Raw genomic sequence first — 17,860 nt, 5'->3', positions numbered from 1 at the left:
TTGAAGAGAAATAGTGTAGCTTATTTTTAATTCTTTTTATAGGAGTAGGAATATTAAAACATGGAAGGCAAATGAGCTAATGGATTGGTTAAATCATGGCTTTCTGAAAGCTCCATACTAAATTGCTATATAAAAATTTTATCATTCAGGTCAATATGGAAAAGATGATTGAAAACTAAATACAGTGACTTAAGAGTTATACTAACTTTCCAGTTGAGGATCCAGCATAGTGTGTCTATAGAAACAAATAAATGAATTGCTATATAACCTTGGAATCACTGAAAAATGTCGGTAGACTGACAAACTATTAATGTGCACGTTTTCTAAATAAGTATCATATGATATACAATTGCATAAGTGAACAGAATGCTGGGAGTCATAACTGGAATACCAAATTAGGGAAATACTGTTTATGTAGGGGACATTGCACTTAATGGTTTGATCTCATCCTTTTATGTGTTTGTCAGGTCAAGTAGCTCACAAATGTACATGTCCACAAATGGAACTGTACATGTACATGCATGTTGCAACACTTGAAAGAGAGTACCTTACACAGAGCCAAAATGGAATCAGACTAGACATTTGAGTTGGCTTATAAAGTATCTGTCAGTCCATTGTAGAATATTCATATTCTTGTGCACGTAAGCACAAATAGACTTTAAGCACCAGAAGGGTGACACTGTACTTGTTCTCTTACTTGTAAAATCATGTTCTCTTTGTGTATGTCAGATCTGTGTGCAGGCCAATAGCCAGATGGAGTTGGCCAACGTTCCCCTGCTGCTAGCTGTATACCCACAACAACGGAAATAAATTAGAACTTTTCTGTTTTAAATATATACACTTACAGTATTTTTGCTTGGAAACTGCAGGTGCCAATATTTTATCTGTTTGCTTTGCTGTTCTAAATGCACCATGTTGTATGTGCTAAAACAGGTGCCAAAGTTAGTGAATCAGCATTTCCAGGGTTGAAATAGAATTTCCAGAAGTTCCACCATCAGAAAGTGAATCATCAAGGATTGAGATTAAAGTAGTGATAAAAACGGCAGACACAAACATGTTCATCTGCTCAGAGATACTGCCCTGCTCATTCTCTAGCAGAGTATACAAACATATCACTCCTGCTAAGTACAACTGGAAATGATCTATCTAGCTTTACATTAGAACTGGGTGATAAATATCAGGGGGATTTAAGATTTAGTGTGATATTATTTTTAAATTTGTTGCCATTCTTTTTACAGTTCACTGATATTGCTGTTTAACACTCTCCAAAGCAGTGTGCAATTCCTCAAGGAAAATACAAGAGTATCTGAAATACTCTTCTACATTTTTTGCAGTATGGTTAAAAAAATTTTTTAGTCCATACCTGTGTCAACCTGCTCTTAATAAATGTCAGTATTTCCTATTAAAATGCCAGTGGTGGATTTATGTTTGAGGAGACAGGAACACAAATCATAAATGAATGTCTGGATCAGAGAAATACAATCTGGGTATACATATTTGTATTTTTCAGTGTAATTCACATCACTGAAGACTGTAGCTTGAGTTAGGAAATTTAATTTAATTACCCTGGAAAACATTGCCAGGACACTATCACAGTGGCATATATTTAAAATATTCACAGCCTTCTTGTGTCACATAATACTGAGGCCAACTGGTCAATACAAAATGTTTTAATCCTGCTTTCCTTTTCTTTTACTTCTGTGACCGTAGTCAGTAAAATATTGGGATGGCACACTAACTTGAAGTGAATAGCATACAATGAAAAAGAACCAGGTTTTATGTGGTTTGATAGTTTGGTTTTATCTGGTTGTTTCACATCTGAGGGAATGAAAGGAAAACAACCAGAAAGAAAGAAAAAGATTAAAATTTTTACAAGTGAATGAACTGCAGAAGCTGAAATGTAGAAACATCTTTGCCGATGTAAAAACATTTTTGGCTGTGAAAGCTATGGCTAATTATCAGTGCTAGCTTTAAATTGCAAGACAGCAGAGTAACATGATGAGTAAGACCACTGAACAAGGAAAACAAATATAGGTGGTTCATTGAAAGCAGCTGCTATGTAAAGAGCATGTAAAAATTTATTAGCCTGAAAGAAGTTGTATAACTTTATAAAACTGTGCTGAACAGTGTATTGGAGTTAGTTATGCTATTCTTTTGCTTTGTGGTAACAAATATTGATACAATAAATACATATTTTCCATTTCCACTCCATTTGGTTTATATTTGCTAACAGAATGTTGTATCTACAATTAGAAATTACATCATTACAGCATTCTAAATGAGAATTCTGCTTAAACTCAATGGTGTAATGAAAGATGGTGGCAATGAGATCTTTTTATTTTTGTTTTCTCCCTGAAGTTTTCTATGCATCATCTACCTATGAACAAAATGACCTCCTCAAACAAAATTTACAATGTTGAGGTGTAAACGATCCCCACTTTGCTGTTGAAGAAAAAGAGAAAGAAGATTAAGGATGAAAAGTAATGTTCCAAGCTTCACACACAGAAGGATTTACTAATATAGCATCCTAAACGTGGATATACCCAGAGAATAGAGAAAGAAAAGAGAACAGCACTATTGCAAGAGTGCATTTTCATAAGAATGAAACAATCTCCCAAATTAAGTCCTGGCTTAGTTTCAGCCTTGGTTTATTGTCAGGATACATGCCAAAAAGGGGTACACCTTCAAGCTATGCGAAATTCCTAGTTCCTAGTAAGGGAGATAGTTTGCTGATGATCATCAAGTAAAAGCGGATGGTATTAGCCAAGAATGATGCAAATCTTGCAATGAACTGGCACCCTTCCAAAACACTTTTTCCTAACGAGCATTGTCTGTGAAGAACAAGAACTGCTTTCACAGCAGAAATCTGTTGGAAGGACATTTTCCCCTTCCACTGTGGTTAAAAAAAATCCCTTTTTAATACATAGCAGGAGTGGCTCAGTCTCAGAGTATATCCTACACAATTACAGCTTCATTATAATATTTCTAAAAAAAATCTTACCTATTTAAATGAAAATGTGGTCTACTTTCAAGGAGTAAAATATAGTATTAATTATATAAAAGTGTTTGACTCAAACTTGGGCTTTCCAACACATACAAAACACGTTGCCTAGTGTAGACTGCTGGTTCATAGCACTTTGTGATATGATGGTGATAAAAAATCTGAAGAAAAAATACTGTCTTTCAATCATTGCCAACAAGTTCTCCTTTTGATAAACTATGGCAGTCACCTTTATAAAATGTCTCCGTGGATATATTTACATAATGATTGATTGAGAAATGTCTTCAAAGCCTTCTGAAGATGGAATGTAAAATGGGATTCATTCACTCACTCACTCACTCACCCACCAAAATTACTGTTAATGCAGAAGAAAGGGTGCAAAATAAAGTTAGCTACATTCTTCTAACTGGCTCCATGAAGCTAGAGCAAACTTTGTCATTATTAATATCATTTCCCAGGGCCTTTCTGTTGCGCTGAATCAGATCCAAAATGCCTCTGAAACTTCTCTTGACATAGCAACTGTTACTTGTCACAAATGATTATTAAAACCTAACATTCATTTTATAATACCTGCCACAGTTTTGAAATTTAAGATCCTTACATATTAAATATTCTGACAGATGAAAAAATAAATGCAATTACTCCTTCTCTTCTAAGATCATACCTGTTTTCTTCACTGATATTCAGGTTCAGAATGTCTTAAAATATGGTAGACCTTCCTACAAAATTAAGCTTGTTCTGCCTTGAGGCCACTGAAGTAGCTGCTCCACCCACCTCCCTTAGAAGAGAGTCTGTATGACTGAAGCATTCATATAGCTCTTTTCATGTTCTGCCTAGCTCAGAAGTGCCCAAAATTTTTTAGTAGTTCTGATTTCCATTGAGAAAGCTCTGCATGCCACCTATGAAATACTACTGGGACAATATAGCTTCCTTACATGCATAAGCTAACAAATAGCTGTAATTTCTATACTTATTCCTGGAAATTACTTAGATGAATTCCTCTCATTCTTCAACTTTTAAGAAGCAAGACTTCATCACTCGTTTCTTGCCAGCAAAGGTGACTTATTATAGCTCTCAGAATCAGATGCCGTTCATGTAGGACTTTTCAGTCTTTATTCAAACAGTGCATCTCATGAAATATTCTTGTGAGTGAGAAGTTCTGCCTTTTTTTTTTTTTTTTTAGTGTGTAGGGTTTTCCCAAATACCAGACCTTCATCAATGCATCTCTTAGTTGTTCTCTCACAATATTTTCTGAAACCTGGCCAAAAGCTTCCCTAACAATCTAGAAAACGTTGGCTCATCTGTTAGGAAAGAATGAGTGGTACTCAAGACCTTCAGAGTTTATATAGCTCAAGAAAATCTGATTTTATTGTAATATAGAGAGATAAGTATTGTTTTCCTTAAAGAGGGCACCATTCAGAAGACTTCTTTGAAGGGGAAATCTTGTTTTGATTCCTTGAAATCTATCCAAGATTTCATTCTGTGTTTCTGTTATTGAGACCTTAGTACTTATATTGAGCTTAACCTATCTCTGTCAGTTTGTAACATATGAAGACAAGACCAGAAAACAGCTAAGGAGCTATGCATAAAGTTGGGAGTATTTCTTAGTTTAAAGTAAGAAGGAGAGGAGACTGCAGAGATAAAAACACCAAGGTTGTTCTGTCTGGGACTAGACAGACATGGGCCTTTCTTCAGGCAATAATGACTCTTTCCGAAGAGCTGAGCTTTACAGCATTGAATGCCCTTTTGTCTTTTTAGGTGTTAGGATTGGCTGTTTTGTATGATTATTTTAAATATAGGTAATACGTGAGTATGAGAAGGACTTTTTAGTCCTGAAAATAATCTCATGGGAAGCAACAGGATTTTGCTTACATCAAAGACAAAAGATGATGCAGCTATCAAACTTGTGGTTGAAAAATACTATGCAGAAATTTTATATATGGAGCACTGACTGCAGAGCTGGCTTCTGATCTAGCAGTCCCTCTCTGCCTCCCTCTGCCTGTGTTCAAAGATGATTGTGTGTCCAGTATTTCTTATTCATAACTCAAGGTCCCTCATCCTCTTCTCAGTTTTACTTGCCACAGTTTATCCATGGTTTCAGATTTTGATGCTTACATTCATGTCTTTTATTACTGAGCCATGACTTGGAACAACATTGCTGCGATAGCTTTTGCATACTGTGACGGTGTGCCCCCTCCCCACCCCACTACCCCCCGCCCCCCAAGCAATAACCACCCGTGGCAGTCTTGATGGCTGCATCCGGCTTAAGGTGGACTTTGGGGAGACGGATGGCAACACAGTAGGCAAGACCTGGCTGGCTGGCATAGTGACCCAGATGTCTTGCTGGTATGCAAATATGACTATAAGTCAATCATCTTACTCCATAAATAGTGGACAGCTGAGGGCCCATTGAGCTCTCCTGCACAGCAGCAGGCTACGTGCCAAGATTTCCCCTCGAGTAGGGATGCCTCTCAAGGTTACTCCTTGAGGTTGAGATGCGTTGCCGCAACAGATTCTCGGTAAGTGGCTGATAGCATGCTAAACTTTGAAATCTTAGCTAAGTGATATGAAGGATTGATTGTGCATATATAATCCTTTAGACATAAACCGTTGACCAAGTCTGGGACTACGATTGGATCCAGCCGCACCTAGACTCCTCTCTGAGAAGGAGTTTAGAAAGCAAGGGGGTCCTTTCTGAACCTCATGACTCATCGGGAGGGTCTCCCTGACAGTGTTGTCTGACCCTGTCCTCTATGCAGTAAATAATCAAGTGTACCTTGCCATCGCATCTTGTTAAACCACTGTCGCATTTACCATTGAACTTTGTTAACTCAGTTTTATTTCAAAAAAGTATATTTTTGCTTCTTTCTTATCAGTCAGCTGCACTCTCACTCCATCCGCGACATACGGACTTTCTGACAAACTGGCCAAGTTGTGATTTACACCGTTTGGCATCTTTGGCTATTTAGGTTCTTCCTGATAATTACTTTACTTGCACTTTGCTAGTGTATACATGGGAGTTTCTAACTGCATAAGCCTTATTTCTTGGATTCCTTATTGAAGCGCAGGAGAACTAAAATCTAGAAGACAAAGGTTTGATCCCACCATTCATCCTCTTACCCAGTTCAGTTACCCAGGAGCCTTTTCTAAGGGGCCAGGAGGGTTCTCGCTTGGTGGCAATCTGTCAACACTGTTTATCAGATATTCCTCTTCACCCCCCATCCCTGTCATCAGTCAATAAACTTTCAGAGAACAAAACCCTTGCATTGTTTACTTAAGCCTACAGTTTTGTAATTCTCAATTTGTGAAAAAGGATGCCTTGCTTTTCAGCTTAAGAAAGGAAATAATGTCATATTTTGGTATTTTAGTTTTTTTGGATGCTGTAAAACACTTCATTTGACTTTTCTAAGCCTAGGAAGCCTCAGTTGTCAATTACTTGCATGTAGAAAATCTGCTTTGTAATATGTGCAGCCAAATTTATCCCTGGTGCAACTTTATTGACTTCAAATTAAAATCAGCTTCTGTTAAATGATCCATATGGGAAATACACAGCTTGGTTAATCAAAGGAAAGCATCCTTTACGATGTGTGTTCATTTAAATCAGGACTTTTACTTATTGCATTGCTTGCAGTTATTACGATTAAATATGCCAAAAATAGACTGAATTTGAAAGTGGTATAAATGGTGATGCTGGCTAAATGGTATAATAAACTGCATGTGAAGAAGCAGGTGTGAGTGCACACGAGTGTGAACTGTGTTGTGGTTTATGTAGCAACATAAGCAACGGTAGTCATAGAGCAGGATAAACAAGTAAGGGGGTGCTGTTCATACAAAGGGGGAATCTTTGTTTCTATTCTCTGTGATTCAGAGTTTTTAAAATGAAGCAAAAGGAGCCTGGCAGCCTGATAGCTATGGAGAGCCAGTTTGGCAAGCTTAAGCATCACCTAATAAATTGTCTGCCAGCAAGGTTAAGTTTTAAAGCTGATATAACCCTCCAAATCCACTGTAAGAATACTCAGATATTTTCTGTCATAGATTTGAGGTTTTGGGCCTTTTACTCAGTCATTTCTAGTCTTGTAGCTATTTGCTCACTTTGCTAATTTTTCTATTTTCAATGTCTTAATTATAATGGTATTGTCACCCTTGTCAAGCTAAGGAATTATGAAAATGCATGCCCTTAAAACACATATCCTAGCAGACAGGAGCCAGGATGAGGAAATAATACCCTTTCAGCGTTGTGATATATTTATATTGATGACCATGGGGGAAGGCAGAGGATATTTAACCTCCAGAAGCAAGGGAAACTATCTCATAAAATTTAAACTGTATGTGAAGTGCACAAGAATGAAAATCTTCTAGAAATGTAGGCAATCTGAAGGAAAACAAGTCTTCTGCTGTAAATTTAGTGTCTAAATCCAGGGCAGATTACAGGACTATAATCTTGTTTATAATTTAGCATCTGAGGTGACTAAGAAATTGTTGACTAAAACTGTAAGCTGATGGCTTTAATGAATAACACCTTCTTGTATAACTTCTGCAGAAAAGCATTGTGCATTACTTGAGGGGAGGGTTTGAGGAAACCCTAATATATTGTCATTTAACTGACTTGAATGTTACAACATTGTAGAAACAGAAATCAAGAATAATGAATGTTCGCAAGGCAAAATTTGGTTCAATAATATATGGAAGATGCATGATTGCTTAAATTTTAAATCTTGCACAAATTAATCAATTTTAATGCATTAAAAATATCAAAAGCTTAGGAAATTTTCCCATCATTTAGTACTCAGTTTATTTATGAGTATTACATAAAATGCAGAAGTCTATTTATCAATTAGTATGTACAAGTGACTGATGAAAACTTTAAAATTTGATTTAATCGCTGCTAGGCTGGATGAAACCAGCCTCCCAGTAACCATAAACACTCTATTAACTTGTCAGCCATCAAAGCAAGCTGGTAAGTTGCTACTAAAATGGGGTTGAAAAATAGAGATTCATGAGTTAAGAAAAAGAGTTAGTACTTCAGAAAAAGTATGTGGTTGCTAGATGTGTTCAGTAAATTAATGTACTTTAAAGAGAATTACACCATATGTGTACAAACATTTTTTTCAAACATTTATATTACAAAAAATTAAAATAGGAAGAACTGCTGTTAAATAGAATCAAAATTTTTTATGTATTAACTGTGTGTGCAACTTTTCTTCATAAGGAGGAATTGTGTGATGCTTTTTTTTTTTTTTAAGAGAAGTCAAGCATGAGACTTGTATGCTTTTGCAGCCTGAATGTAGATTTTTGGTATAGTGCATGCAAGTAATGTCAATATTGGGAAGAGACAGTGGAAAATAAAGAGGGTTAACCACCTCCTGAGACAAAGTTCAAAATAAAGTAACTCTAGATATAGGTTGTCTCCCTTGTGAAAATGATTTTTCTGATTTGCTGTTAGTTCACAAGGAAAGATGTTTCATCAGTGGCTGTTAGAAAATACAGTGAGAGGTAAATGAAAAAAATATATGCTTTACATAAATGGCACTGGCAAAAAGAAAAGTTAGAGAATTAAGGTGAAGACTGCAAAGTCAGTAATTCAGAAAGTTTAGTGATGATAAAGTTATGTTTTTCCTGTAAATCTTAGTTTAGCCCTGTGTGTTCATACATTTCAGCACAGTCTCAATTAACGTACACAGTATCTGTATCCCCATAGAGACTCTTGAGGACCTCCCCAGATCTCCTCTGAAACATCCACACCACACAGCATGAACATTTGACAAGCCTTTCTGGTTTTCAACAAGATCCTTTTGACATCCATGATGCCCCCGACTTCTGTGCATCACCATGCCCAGACATATGCTACAACAAAAAAGATTCTGCCAACCACTACAACTTGGTATGCACATTAATCTTGCTGCAAGAATAGGACACAGTGTAAAAAAGACTATAAAGTGCTGGGTGAGGAACTAACATGCTCTAATAGTGTTTCCTGCAGCACTGGGCAAATGTTTCATCTCCATGATGCTGCAGGTAGCAGTCAGATGCTGGGAGGACAGCTGGCTGCTGGACAGTCAGAGGAGAGCTCTTGAAGAGCCTTTGACAGATGAAAGCATCATGTGAACCAGAGTGGTTCAGTGGCTGCAGGAAACATGTTGCAGTTGCTGAATGGTGATCCAGGCCAGGCTGTGGCTTCATACAGGCTCTTGGAGGCATCCTGCTGCTTTTGCTCCATGGCTATTCTCTATGGGTCTTAATGTGGCATTGGTCAGTAGAGGGCTGACAGAGGGCTTCTGGGACTGCATTTTTATTGTAATCCCCAAAATCAACTGTCCCTGGTATTAGAAGCCTGTGTATCTGTGCCTCTTTCTCTTCTTTCCACGGGATGTAGTGCAGTATGATGAGGGGGAATAGGCTACCTGGTGTCTTGCCTTGCAAAAACTTCCGGAAAACGCGGTATTAAAGGCAAAGTACCTCCCTCAGCTAGCAGCAGGTAGTGCTGCCATAACAGAGACTTGGCTTTTCAGGCTTTTTTTTTTTTTTAATGTCTTTCTAACTTGCTCTATCACTTCATTCTGAACAAAGCTCTTCAGTTGCCAAGTGAAAGTGTTTTTTGCAGGTGGGCTTTAAAAATTATGTTCTCAGCACAGTCTGCCTGACTATTCCTGTTGGCCACAATACAACTCTCCCTTTCAATTGAAAGGGTCAAAATTGTCACCAAACTTAACACAGTGACACTTTATTCTGAGAAAGCTTTGGATACCATGGCACTGCAGGATGATGTGGTGCCTGGAAGTGTTAGTACATGATTTCAGGATTTGGTAGTGAAAGTTAAGTTGTCTGGTCACGTGTGGTGGGTGCCACAGATGCAGTATATGCTATGGATGTGGACTGCCCAGCTTGTGGGGGTGAAGTCCCTTGATTGACCTCCCGGGCTGGGTGTTAACAAAGTTTTCTTACTTGCCTGATGCTGCCACACTGCTCTGCCTAGCCACTAAAAGATGAAACAGTATGGACATAAAGATAAGGCTGTGGAGGCTGCAACAGAGCAGTTGAGGTGCAACCACTGAAACCGCAGAGGAGATACTATCACTTACTCTTCCTGAAGTAATTTTCAGGAAAATCTTGTTTGACCTCCTCTGTTTTAAAGTAGAGCATGTGAAATATTAGTGGAGCCTTTATAGAAAGTAATTGTGAGCATGTGAGATTTATCAGTGATTTAATTTTAACTTACTTAAATTGGGAACGTGTCAAAGGATGAATCTCCTGGTAAATATTCATGACCCTGCTTGAATTGAGGGAGCAGCAGATTTTTCCATAAAGTGACTAATTTGATCAGTATTTGTAGATCTTGTGGCAGACCTGAAAAATAAACAAAACAACACAGAAAGATAATTGCTTTATTTTATGCAAAATTAAAGTTTTTTGAAAACAAAATGTCATGTAGTTGTTTTAATGGAAAACTGAGGGTTTTTGTGGAAGTATTGCAATCAACTCTAGTTTTCAATTATCGATACTAGGAAGTTGTATGACTTGCTTAGGAAATGATGAGCCATATGTTGGCATTTAACAATGGTTATGGGCTAAATAAATTTGCTGGAGTTTTTTCTGTATTCACTCTGATTTACCATTTTTGATGGTTTTCATAATCCCACTAATTTTCTGTCTGGTTTACTGGCTCTGAAGGAATATGCCTTTTGGCACTTCATGCCAACCTCACTACAGCCCAGCTTCAGCCCCAAGAGGCTGCTTGGCCTCTCATTTTAGTGCAGGATCTATATCATTCTTGGAGAGCTGCAGGAATGGTGAATTGTTTTTTCATTTGTTGATTTCCGCAACGCAAGATGGCACGGCCATGGCTGTGAAGGCTGGTGGGTTGGAAAGAGTATCATGATGCCCTGTCCAACCAAGGCACCCAGCAACCCTGCACCAAATACTGCCCTGTTACCTTCCTTGCAGGGAGAAACCTTTCCTGTTGGGTTGTATGCCATATTATCCTTAATATCTATTGGCACTGAGTAAGTGCTACCAGCATAGGTGGGAGGAGATGGGACATGGCAGGGGCGGCTGTGTGAAGATGAGTGTAGTGCAGATGGAGGCAGCTACATGGGAATTTCGAGGGGGTAACTTTTCAAAAGGAAAGAGGAGACTTTCATGAAGAACTGAATTTACCTGAAAGGAGGATGAGGGATTTTTCCAAGTAGTTTAGAGATTGTCTTAAATTCAGTGTCATCTTTATCTTGTGTTAATAATTTTTAGAACTTGTTGTGCATGTGCTTGCTCTCAGGGGAGAGGCTGAACGGGCCACATTTCTCTGAGTGCTGCTTGAGGAAACTTGAACACCTCAGTGGCACCTTCCCAGAGAGGAACCTTGTGGTTGGCTCTGTTTTGCTGTCTTGGTTTTGCAATAACAAATACATTATTAGAAATATGTTAGTGACATAAGGTGTATTATCATATAAAGCATTTGGTGAGGACTTGTGTAATGAGGCTCTTTCACTTCAGAAATGAAGTGAAAACATTGAAGGTGTATGTCAGGGAGCAGGACGGGCTGGCTGAGCTCAAATGGAGTCCTGAGCCCATGGGGAGGGCATAGGGGGAGGCCCCATGGGAGACTGGGCAGGGCTATTAAATCCCTTTAGTGCCTTCAGGGCACTGATACTGTTACAGAAAGATCAGTGAAAACAAGATCATAGAGAAGTCACAGAGAAACAAAGAGCTGCTGGGTGGGAGACCAGCAACCAATCTGGAAAGGAGACTCACATGGTCTCACTGAGGACTACAGAAATATTTTTATTATTTTATCCAGAGCTGTTTGTTATGGTTGGTCATCTCTCTGCTTTTTTTTTTTTTTTGGGGGGGGGGGAGGAGAGGAAAAAAAAAAAGGAAAAAAAAAATAATTTGCCCTCAGTGGAACATGAAGTACATCTGAAATCTTGATTTTTTTTCCTTCTTTTTTTTCTTTTTTTTTCTTTTTTTTTTTTAGGGAAATTGGCAAAGTGTTTTATGTCATTAAATGTCATTATGGGTTTACGTTGTTGCTGAGTATGAAGTATTTTTAGCCAGCACTTTGAAGTACTGGTAGAATAGATTCTTCTTAAAGAATAATGGACTATTACAGCACAGGAAATTGAAAATAAACATGGAACAAAAGTCTAACCTTTTATTTTAAAGAAATAGACACTTTTTCACCTAGTAATATCCTTTTCATTAAGAAAACAGAAGTGAATATGAATGACTTTGCCCCAGATATATTAGGAAGTGGGTGTGTTTTCACTGGTATGCTGAGTTATTTTCTGTTCTGAATATAATAAATAATCACTTGGTTAATTCAGGCAATAATAGTTAACAAAAGACTTTTCTAAATCTGGGGTTTTTTTCGTTTAACTTAACCTGTTGATTTGGGAAGTAAACTATGCCAAGTAGGAAATTCAGTTTAAATTACTAACCACCACCCCCCACCACATTCTCAATGAAAACAGACTGACATGACAATGTCTATGTAATTACATTTGCCTCCTTTAAGTGCAGAATACCACTTTTACATTATACTTATTTTCACTGAATACCTATCTTAGGCAAATGCTCTTTTCTTTGCTTCTTGTTCTTCATCTTCATTTTCAGAGACGTGTCTGTATTTGTTCTGGTAGATGTAGTTGGTTAAGTGTTCACTGAAGGAAGAATGTATTCTGTGTCAGAACTCACATTTATTAGAACCAGTTCAAATTTTGAATGAATCTGTTTTCAGAAACTGCTTATTCTTGCCCATTTTGTCAACCTGCATGTGCAAACATTGGGTTATTTTGAGTTATGTGATGTGAATATTCCTTCAGAATTGTTTTCTTACCACCTTTTTGGAAAACATATTCTAAATTCTTTTGGGAAAGGGCATAGGTGGGATACAATGGTTGCCTTTAAATCACTGCTGAGACTAACTGTAGCTGTTTTTAAATTAGTTTGCTAAATAATTATATCACTAGTTATGATTAAGTGAAAATTCAAATCCCCACTCAGCTACAGTTTCCATGACAAACAAGTTCATAAAAAACCCACAGAAAATTCATGTGTGGAAAATGTTAGAGATACATCCTGGATCTGATGTCTCCTTTTGTGAAGAAATGAATAAAAGGAGAAACTCAATGGGAGTTAAGGCAAAATACCTCAAAGTATTCACATGAAATTCTAAATCCTGATTTAGATAAAGAGCTAAAAAAAAATTAAAAACATCTACACAGTCTTTAAGTCCACCCATAGATTTAAATCTTTTACCTTTTAATTAGTTCATAAATGTGTGGACAAAAGAATTGTTACATACATGGAGCTTTAGGTATTTCTCTCAGTTCTTTCCACTTACCTTGCTCTGTAGAATGAACCTCACTTTTTGTGGCTTATGAACACCTATATGGTTTCCCACCATTTTATTTTTAAATGACAGTTTTAAATCCCTAAGTAACAGGTCTTTTTTCTTTTCTTTTTTTCTAGAGGAGGTAATGTTAAGCACTTGACTCATGACCCTGAACAGAACTAAACCATATGTGATGTTTTATTTATGAAATGTTATGCATCTTGAAGCCAATACAAGTATAACATTGGATTGCAGTTGTCTTATTTCCACATAATACAGTGTTTATTGATTGTTGTGGGAACTAGATATTTCTGTTCTTCTTGTTCTGTGTCTGTATGCTTTAAGAACTTTTCAAGGTGCCTCTTGTGTGAGTCTGTCTGAATTAAATCCAAATCTGTGCTTACAAAATGGATCTTTTATCATTTGTTGTCACCACATTCTCTAATAAAACCCACCAGATGCAATCTGAGTCTGAATACTTGCAAATTTTGCAAAATATTTTCGTAAAACAACAGTTTTTCTTATGAGATTGTTTGCGACCTACCCTGGGGCTTTTCCATCCAACTTTGCAGACAAGGTAGTAGCCTGATATGTGTAAATAAAGGCAAACTAAGGAAGACAAGGGAGAACTGAATTGATATGATGTCTTTCTTCATTTCAACATGTCTTTCTGGTTAGTTAAAATACTGTAGGAATTTTATATATAGCTATGTGTTTTGGGTTAAACTTTATCTTTCTGAACTGGTCTGTCTTCTGACTGAAACTGCACATGTGTACCTCATGCTCTCTTACTGTTTTGCCTACAAATTGGTTGGTTGCTTTAAGAGGCATGTGTAAATTTATCATCTAACTATGCTTTATTGTTTCATATACCAATCTGTATATCCAGGCCTCACGGAACAGAATCATGCAGAATCATTCAGGTTAGATGGGACTTCAGGAGATCTTCTAGTCCATATAAAATGAAATTCAGATGTATAAACAGATAAACAAAATTCTGAGTTTTTGACTTGAAGAGCTTTGTCTAATTGGATAAGAATTACTCTGCAAAATTCATTACAAAAGTTAGAGAAAAAAGGGAGTGAATAAATTCACAATGACTTTTAATAGTTGTAATTGGTTACATATATCAAGTAATCTGTATCAATTTTTATAACAGTTGTTAAATATTATCAAGACAGTTTTGGTGCAACTGTGTCTTGAATTAGAATCGTAGAAGCATAGAATGGTTTGGGTTGGAAAGGACCTTTAAAGATCATCTAGTTTCAAGCCCCTGCCTTGGACAAGGACATCTTTCACTAGATTAGGTTGCTCAAATGAATTAAGTAATTTTTGCATATACAAGTTTTGTGTTAACTTGCTTCTTTTAGGAATACATTTCAATCTTTTTCATTCTTTTTAAGGTGCTGGTGGCTGGTCTCCACTTGTGTCTAATAAATATCAATGGCTTCAGATTGATCTTGGTGAAAGAACTGAGATTACTGCTGTCGCTACTCAAGGTGGTTACGGGAGCTCCGACTGGGTAACAAGCTACCTTCTGATGTTTAGTGATAGTGGACAAAACTGGAAGCAGTATCGTCAAGAAGAAAGCATTTGGGTATGTTCTTTCAATAATGAGAATTAAGTTTCTGCAGAAGACTTAAAATACTTATGCTATACATTGTTGCAAATATAAGCAAAGCAGTGGAGTATAAAGAACTACACTGAAAATGTTTAGATAATTAAATATACAAACTAATTTAGCTTTTGACAAGATAAAAGGCTGTAAAAAGCAAACAAACTTCAAAAACCTAGCCTTAGCATTACTCCATTAAGTCTCAAGGAGGTATTCTGAGGACTAAAAATGTACTGCAAAATCTCTCTTGTCTTGCTATGTATGGTAAAGTTGTTTTCCCAAAGTACTGATCCCAGTATGCTAAGCTTGGCTTTTTAATTAGGGGGGGAAAAAATTGCTTTATTTTTTCTGGAACATTTAATCTGATTGTAAAAATAAAAAGAAGCAACACAAAGAAATCAAAATCATAACCAAAAAAATCCCAGTTTATTTAAAAACAAATATTAAGGAAAATTTAATTTTTGGTCATCTAATTCAGAGTCTAGTTTCTGATGTTCCAACCCATTTATCTCCTATTATATTTGTAGCTAATAATAAATAAGCCTTGCTATGCTTATCACCTTCTATTCACATGAATTTTATTGAGAGCAAAGGATACGCCATACCAGACAGACGATGTCCAAAATCCACATGGAAAACTGAATGATACAGTTCTAGACCAGAGTTGCATCTTTCCTTGATCCCCAATGATTAGCAGCTTGGACTAAAGGACAAATATTGGTACTTGTGGTCTACAATTTTATCCTGTCAAGTTACTTCTATCCTTCTGTCCATACAAAGAGCTGATTAATTTTTAAATTTTACTAAGCTTTAGGCTTCAGTTATTTCTTGCTGCAGTTAAACATTATGTTAAAATATGCTTCATATTATGCGTTTTAATTTTGTTGACTTTTAATTCAAAATGTTCTTGTCACTCTTATTGTCAAACCCCATCTATGGTATAATGAGATTATGCAGTGGCTTACTTGTTGCATAATTATCCTTCTTTTTGAATTTGCTACATACTTCTGCTTCAGATTGTGTTATCATAACAAAGAGAAATAAATGAGTTTCTAATCCATATGACTGTGGGGAGTGAGAAAAGAAAAACAATCTTCCAAATGTTAAATGAGCATAAGCTGCTACAATATTGTCTTTGCCCATCTTCAGACAGACTGATAAATCTAAAAGGTAGAGTTGCTTGATCTCTTCAAAGAGGGCTCTTTTGAAATCCCATATTAGTATTGCAAACAGTGAGGTAGATAATTATTTCTTGAATATTGCCACCAGTAAAATATCAAACAAAAGTTCCAAAAAATTGTTAAATGCTGATGCAGACATCGGGGTAAGGAGGTTGTTAGATCTGTAGGAGGAGAAAAGTAAGGCTTCAATTCCATTATCTCAAACTTAATAAAAAAATGATTATTTTAATGATTGCAATGTAGATTGGAGGTATGGCTTGCAGGCAGTGATGCATAATTCAAGGATGTAAACCATCAAATTCAGGAATAGTCTATTGATCTTTTTTTATGTATCTTTATTTAGGAGTTCTGCTTCTAGGGGAATATATTTTCTCTTTTCTAAACTAATGCATAGGCGTAGTCTTGGAATGAAACTCTTAAATCTCTATTTATTTTATAGATTTTCTCTGACTGTTATCTGTTTATGTTGTCTTCTAAAATGAAGTGCCCAAGTTCATTTCAGGCAAGAACATCCCACATTTTATGATACCTACTGTGTTATTTCTATCCTCTTTTTAACTGAGTCATTCCCCTAATACAAGATTGCTTATCAGAGGTACCTTTTTGCCTTTTTTTTTTTTTTTGACTACTACTGTGCATTAGAAAGATGGAAGATGCCCAGTTTTGAGGGCCCTGTGTTGCTATAAGTACTTCAGAATTCTTCGCTGTACGTAAGGATTTGGTCTTTGTAAACACTCTTTCTAAACTTAAGTAGAAAAGATACTTACCTTCTGTACAATTTCACAGCTCCCTACTTTTTATTTTCCTTTTCAGAAGTTAGTTTTGAATTGTCTTTGTCACCTTATGGCTTATCTTAACTTAAGTTTCTGAAGCTCCTGTCATCAGTGGAACTGATTTTTCACTCACTGTAAAATTTTTATAACAACTGAGATGCAAAGAGGACTCTCTAAGCATCAGCAAATGATCTAGTTATAAAAACTCCTTTTAGAGTCTGTGAAACAGGTAATCTTTTCTAAGGCTGGTTCCTCTGACCTTCGATGTCTTTGTTAGGTTGAAATGAATCATGTACAACTATCTTACCCCTCCCCAATCTATAAAATGCTTAATTGCCTATTGGTGCTGTATTTAGATGTAGATATTCAAAAGTTAGGTGAGATGAACCTCTATCCTCTCTTGTGGCTGCTAAATATGATTTGTTTTCACTTCTCTGCATATTAGGAATTGGTTTAGAGGGAATCATGGTGACTGTACTCTTTACCCATGCTATACACCTTCATCTCAGTCTACTCATTGACATACTGATAATCTAAATGTATGCCTTACTTGCTGTCTTATACCTGTAAAGAATTTATCTTTCATGTAGATTTTATTTATTGTTTAAAATACTTTAATTACTAAAGATATTTTTGAAAGACTGACTCCATTACAGTTACTAGGACTGCTCTCATTGTAGATTAAGTACTGTAAAGTATAGTTAGGTGTAATTTTTTTCGTAGTTTTTTTCTTAGTTAGACAAAAAAAATCTATTTGCACACTGATTTTGATTTCTTTCCTCACTGACATGGCTATCACTGTCTTTTTTAAAGTTATCTCTAAGTATTTTCTGCACTGTTCTTGATACTTATGTTAAGATTTTTCAGGCAGCAATTCCCAGGATCAATATTAACATCCTTTTAAAAGTTGGTACAGTTCTGGTCAAGATATAATTCTCAAGTGAAATAGATGTTATTAATGGT

The 17,860-nt window shown here is 36.4% G+C and overlaps 1 protein-coding gene across 2 annotated transcripts in view; it reads left to right on the top strand.

Annotated features, from left to right (window-relative positions):
- Window positions 1–17,860, top strand: part of CNTNAP4 (contactin associated protein family member 4) — a 247,180-nt gene that overhangs the window by 66,330 nt on the left and 162,990 nt on the right. For both annotated transcript variants that reach the window (XM_076362422.1, XM_076362421.1), the window contains exon 3: window positions 14,732–14,925. In XM_076362422.1, the coding sequence (XP_076218537.1) occupies window positions 14,732–14,925 (194 nt within the window). The remainder of the gene's footprint in view (window positions 1–14,731; window positions 14,926–17,860) is intronic.

The sequence above is a fragment of the Aptenodytes patagonicus genome, chromosome Z, assembly GCF_965638725.1.
Source record: "Aptenodytes patagonicus chromosome Z, bAptPat1.pri.cur, whole genome shotgun sequence".
Lineage (NCBI taxonomy): Eukaryota > Metazoa > Chordata > Aves > Sphenisciformes > Spheniscidae > Aptenodytes > Aptenodytes patagonicus.
This window is presented reverse-complemented; position numbering and strand designations above follow the sequence as displayed.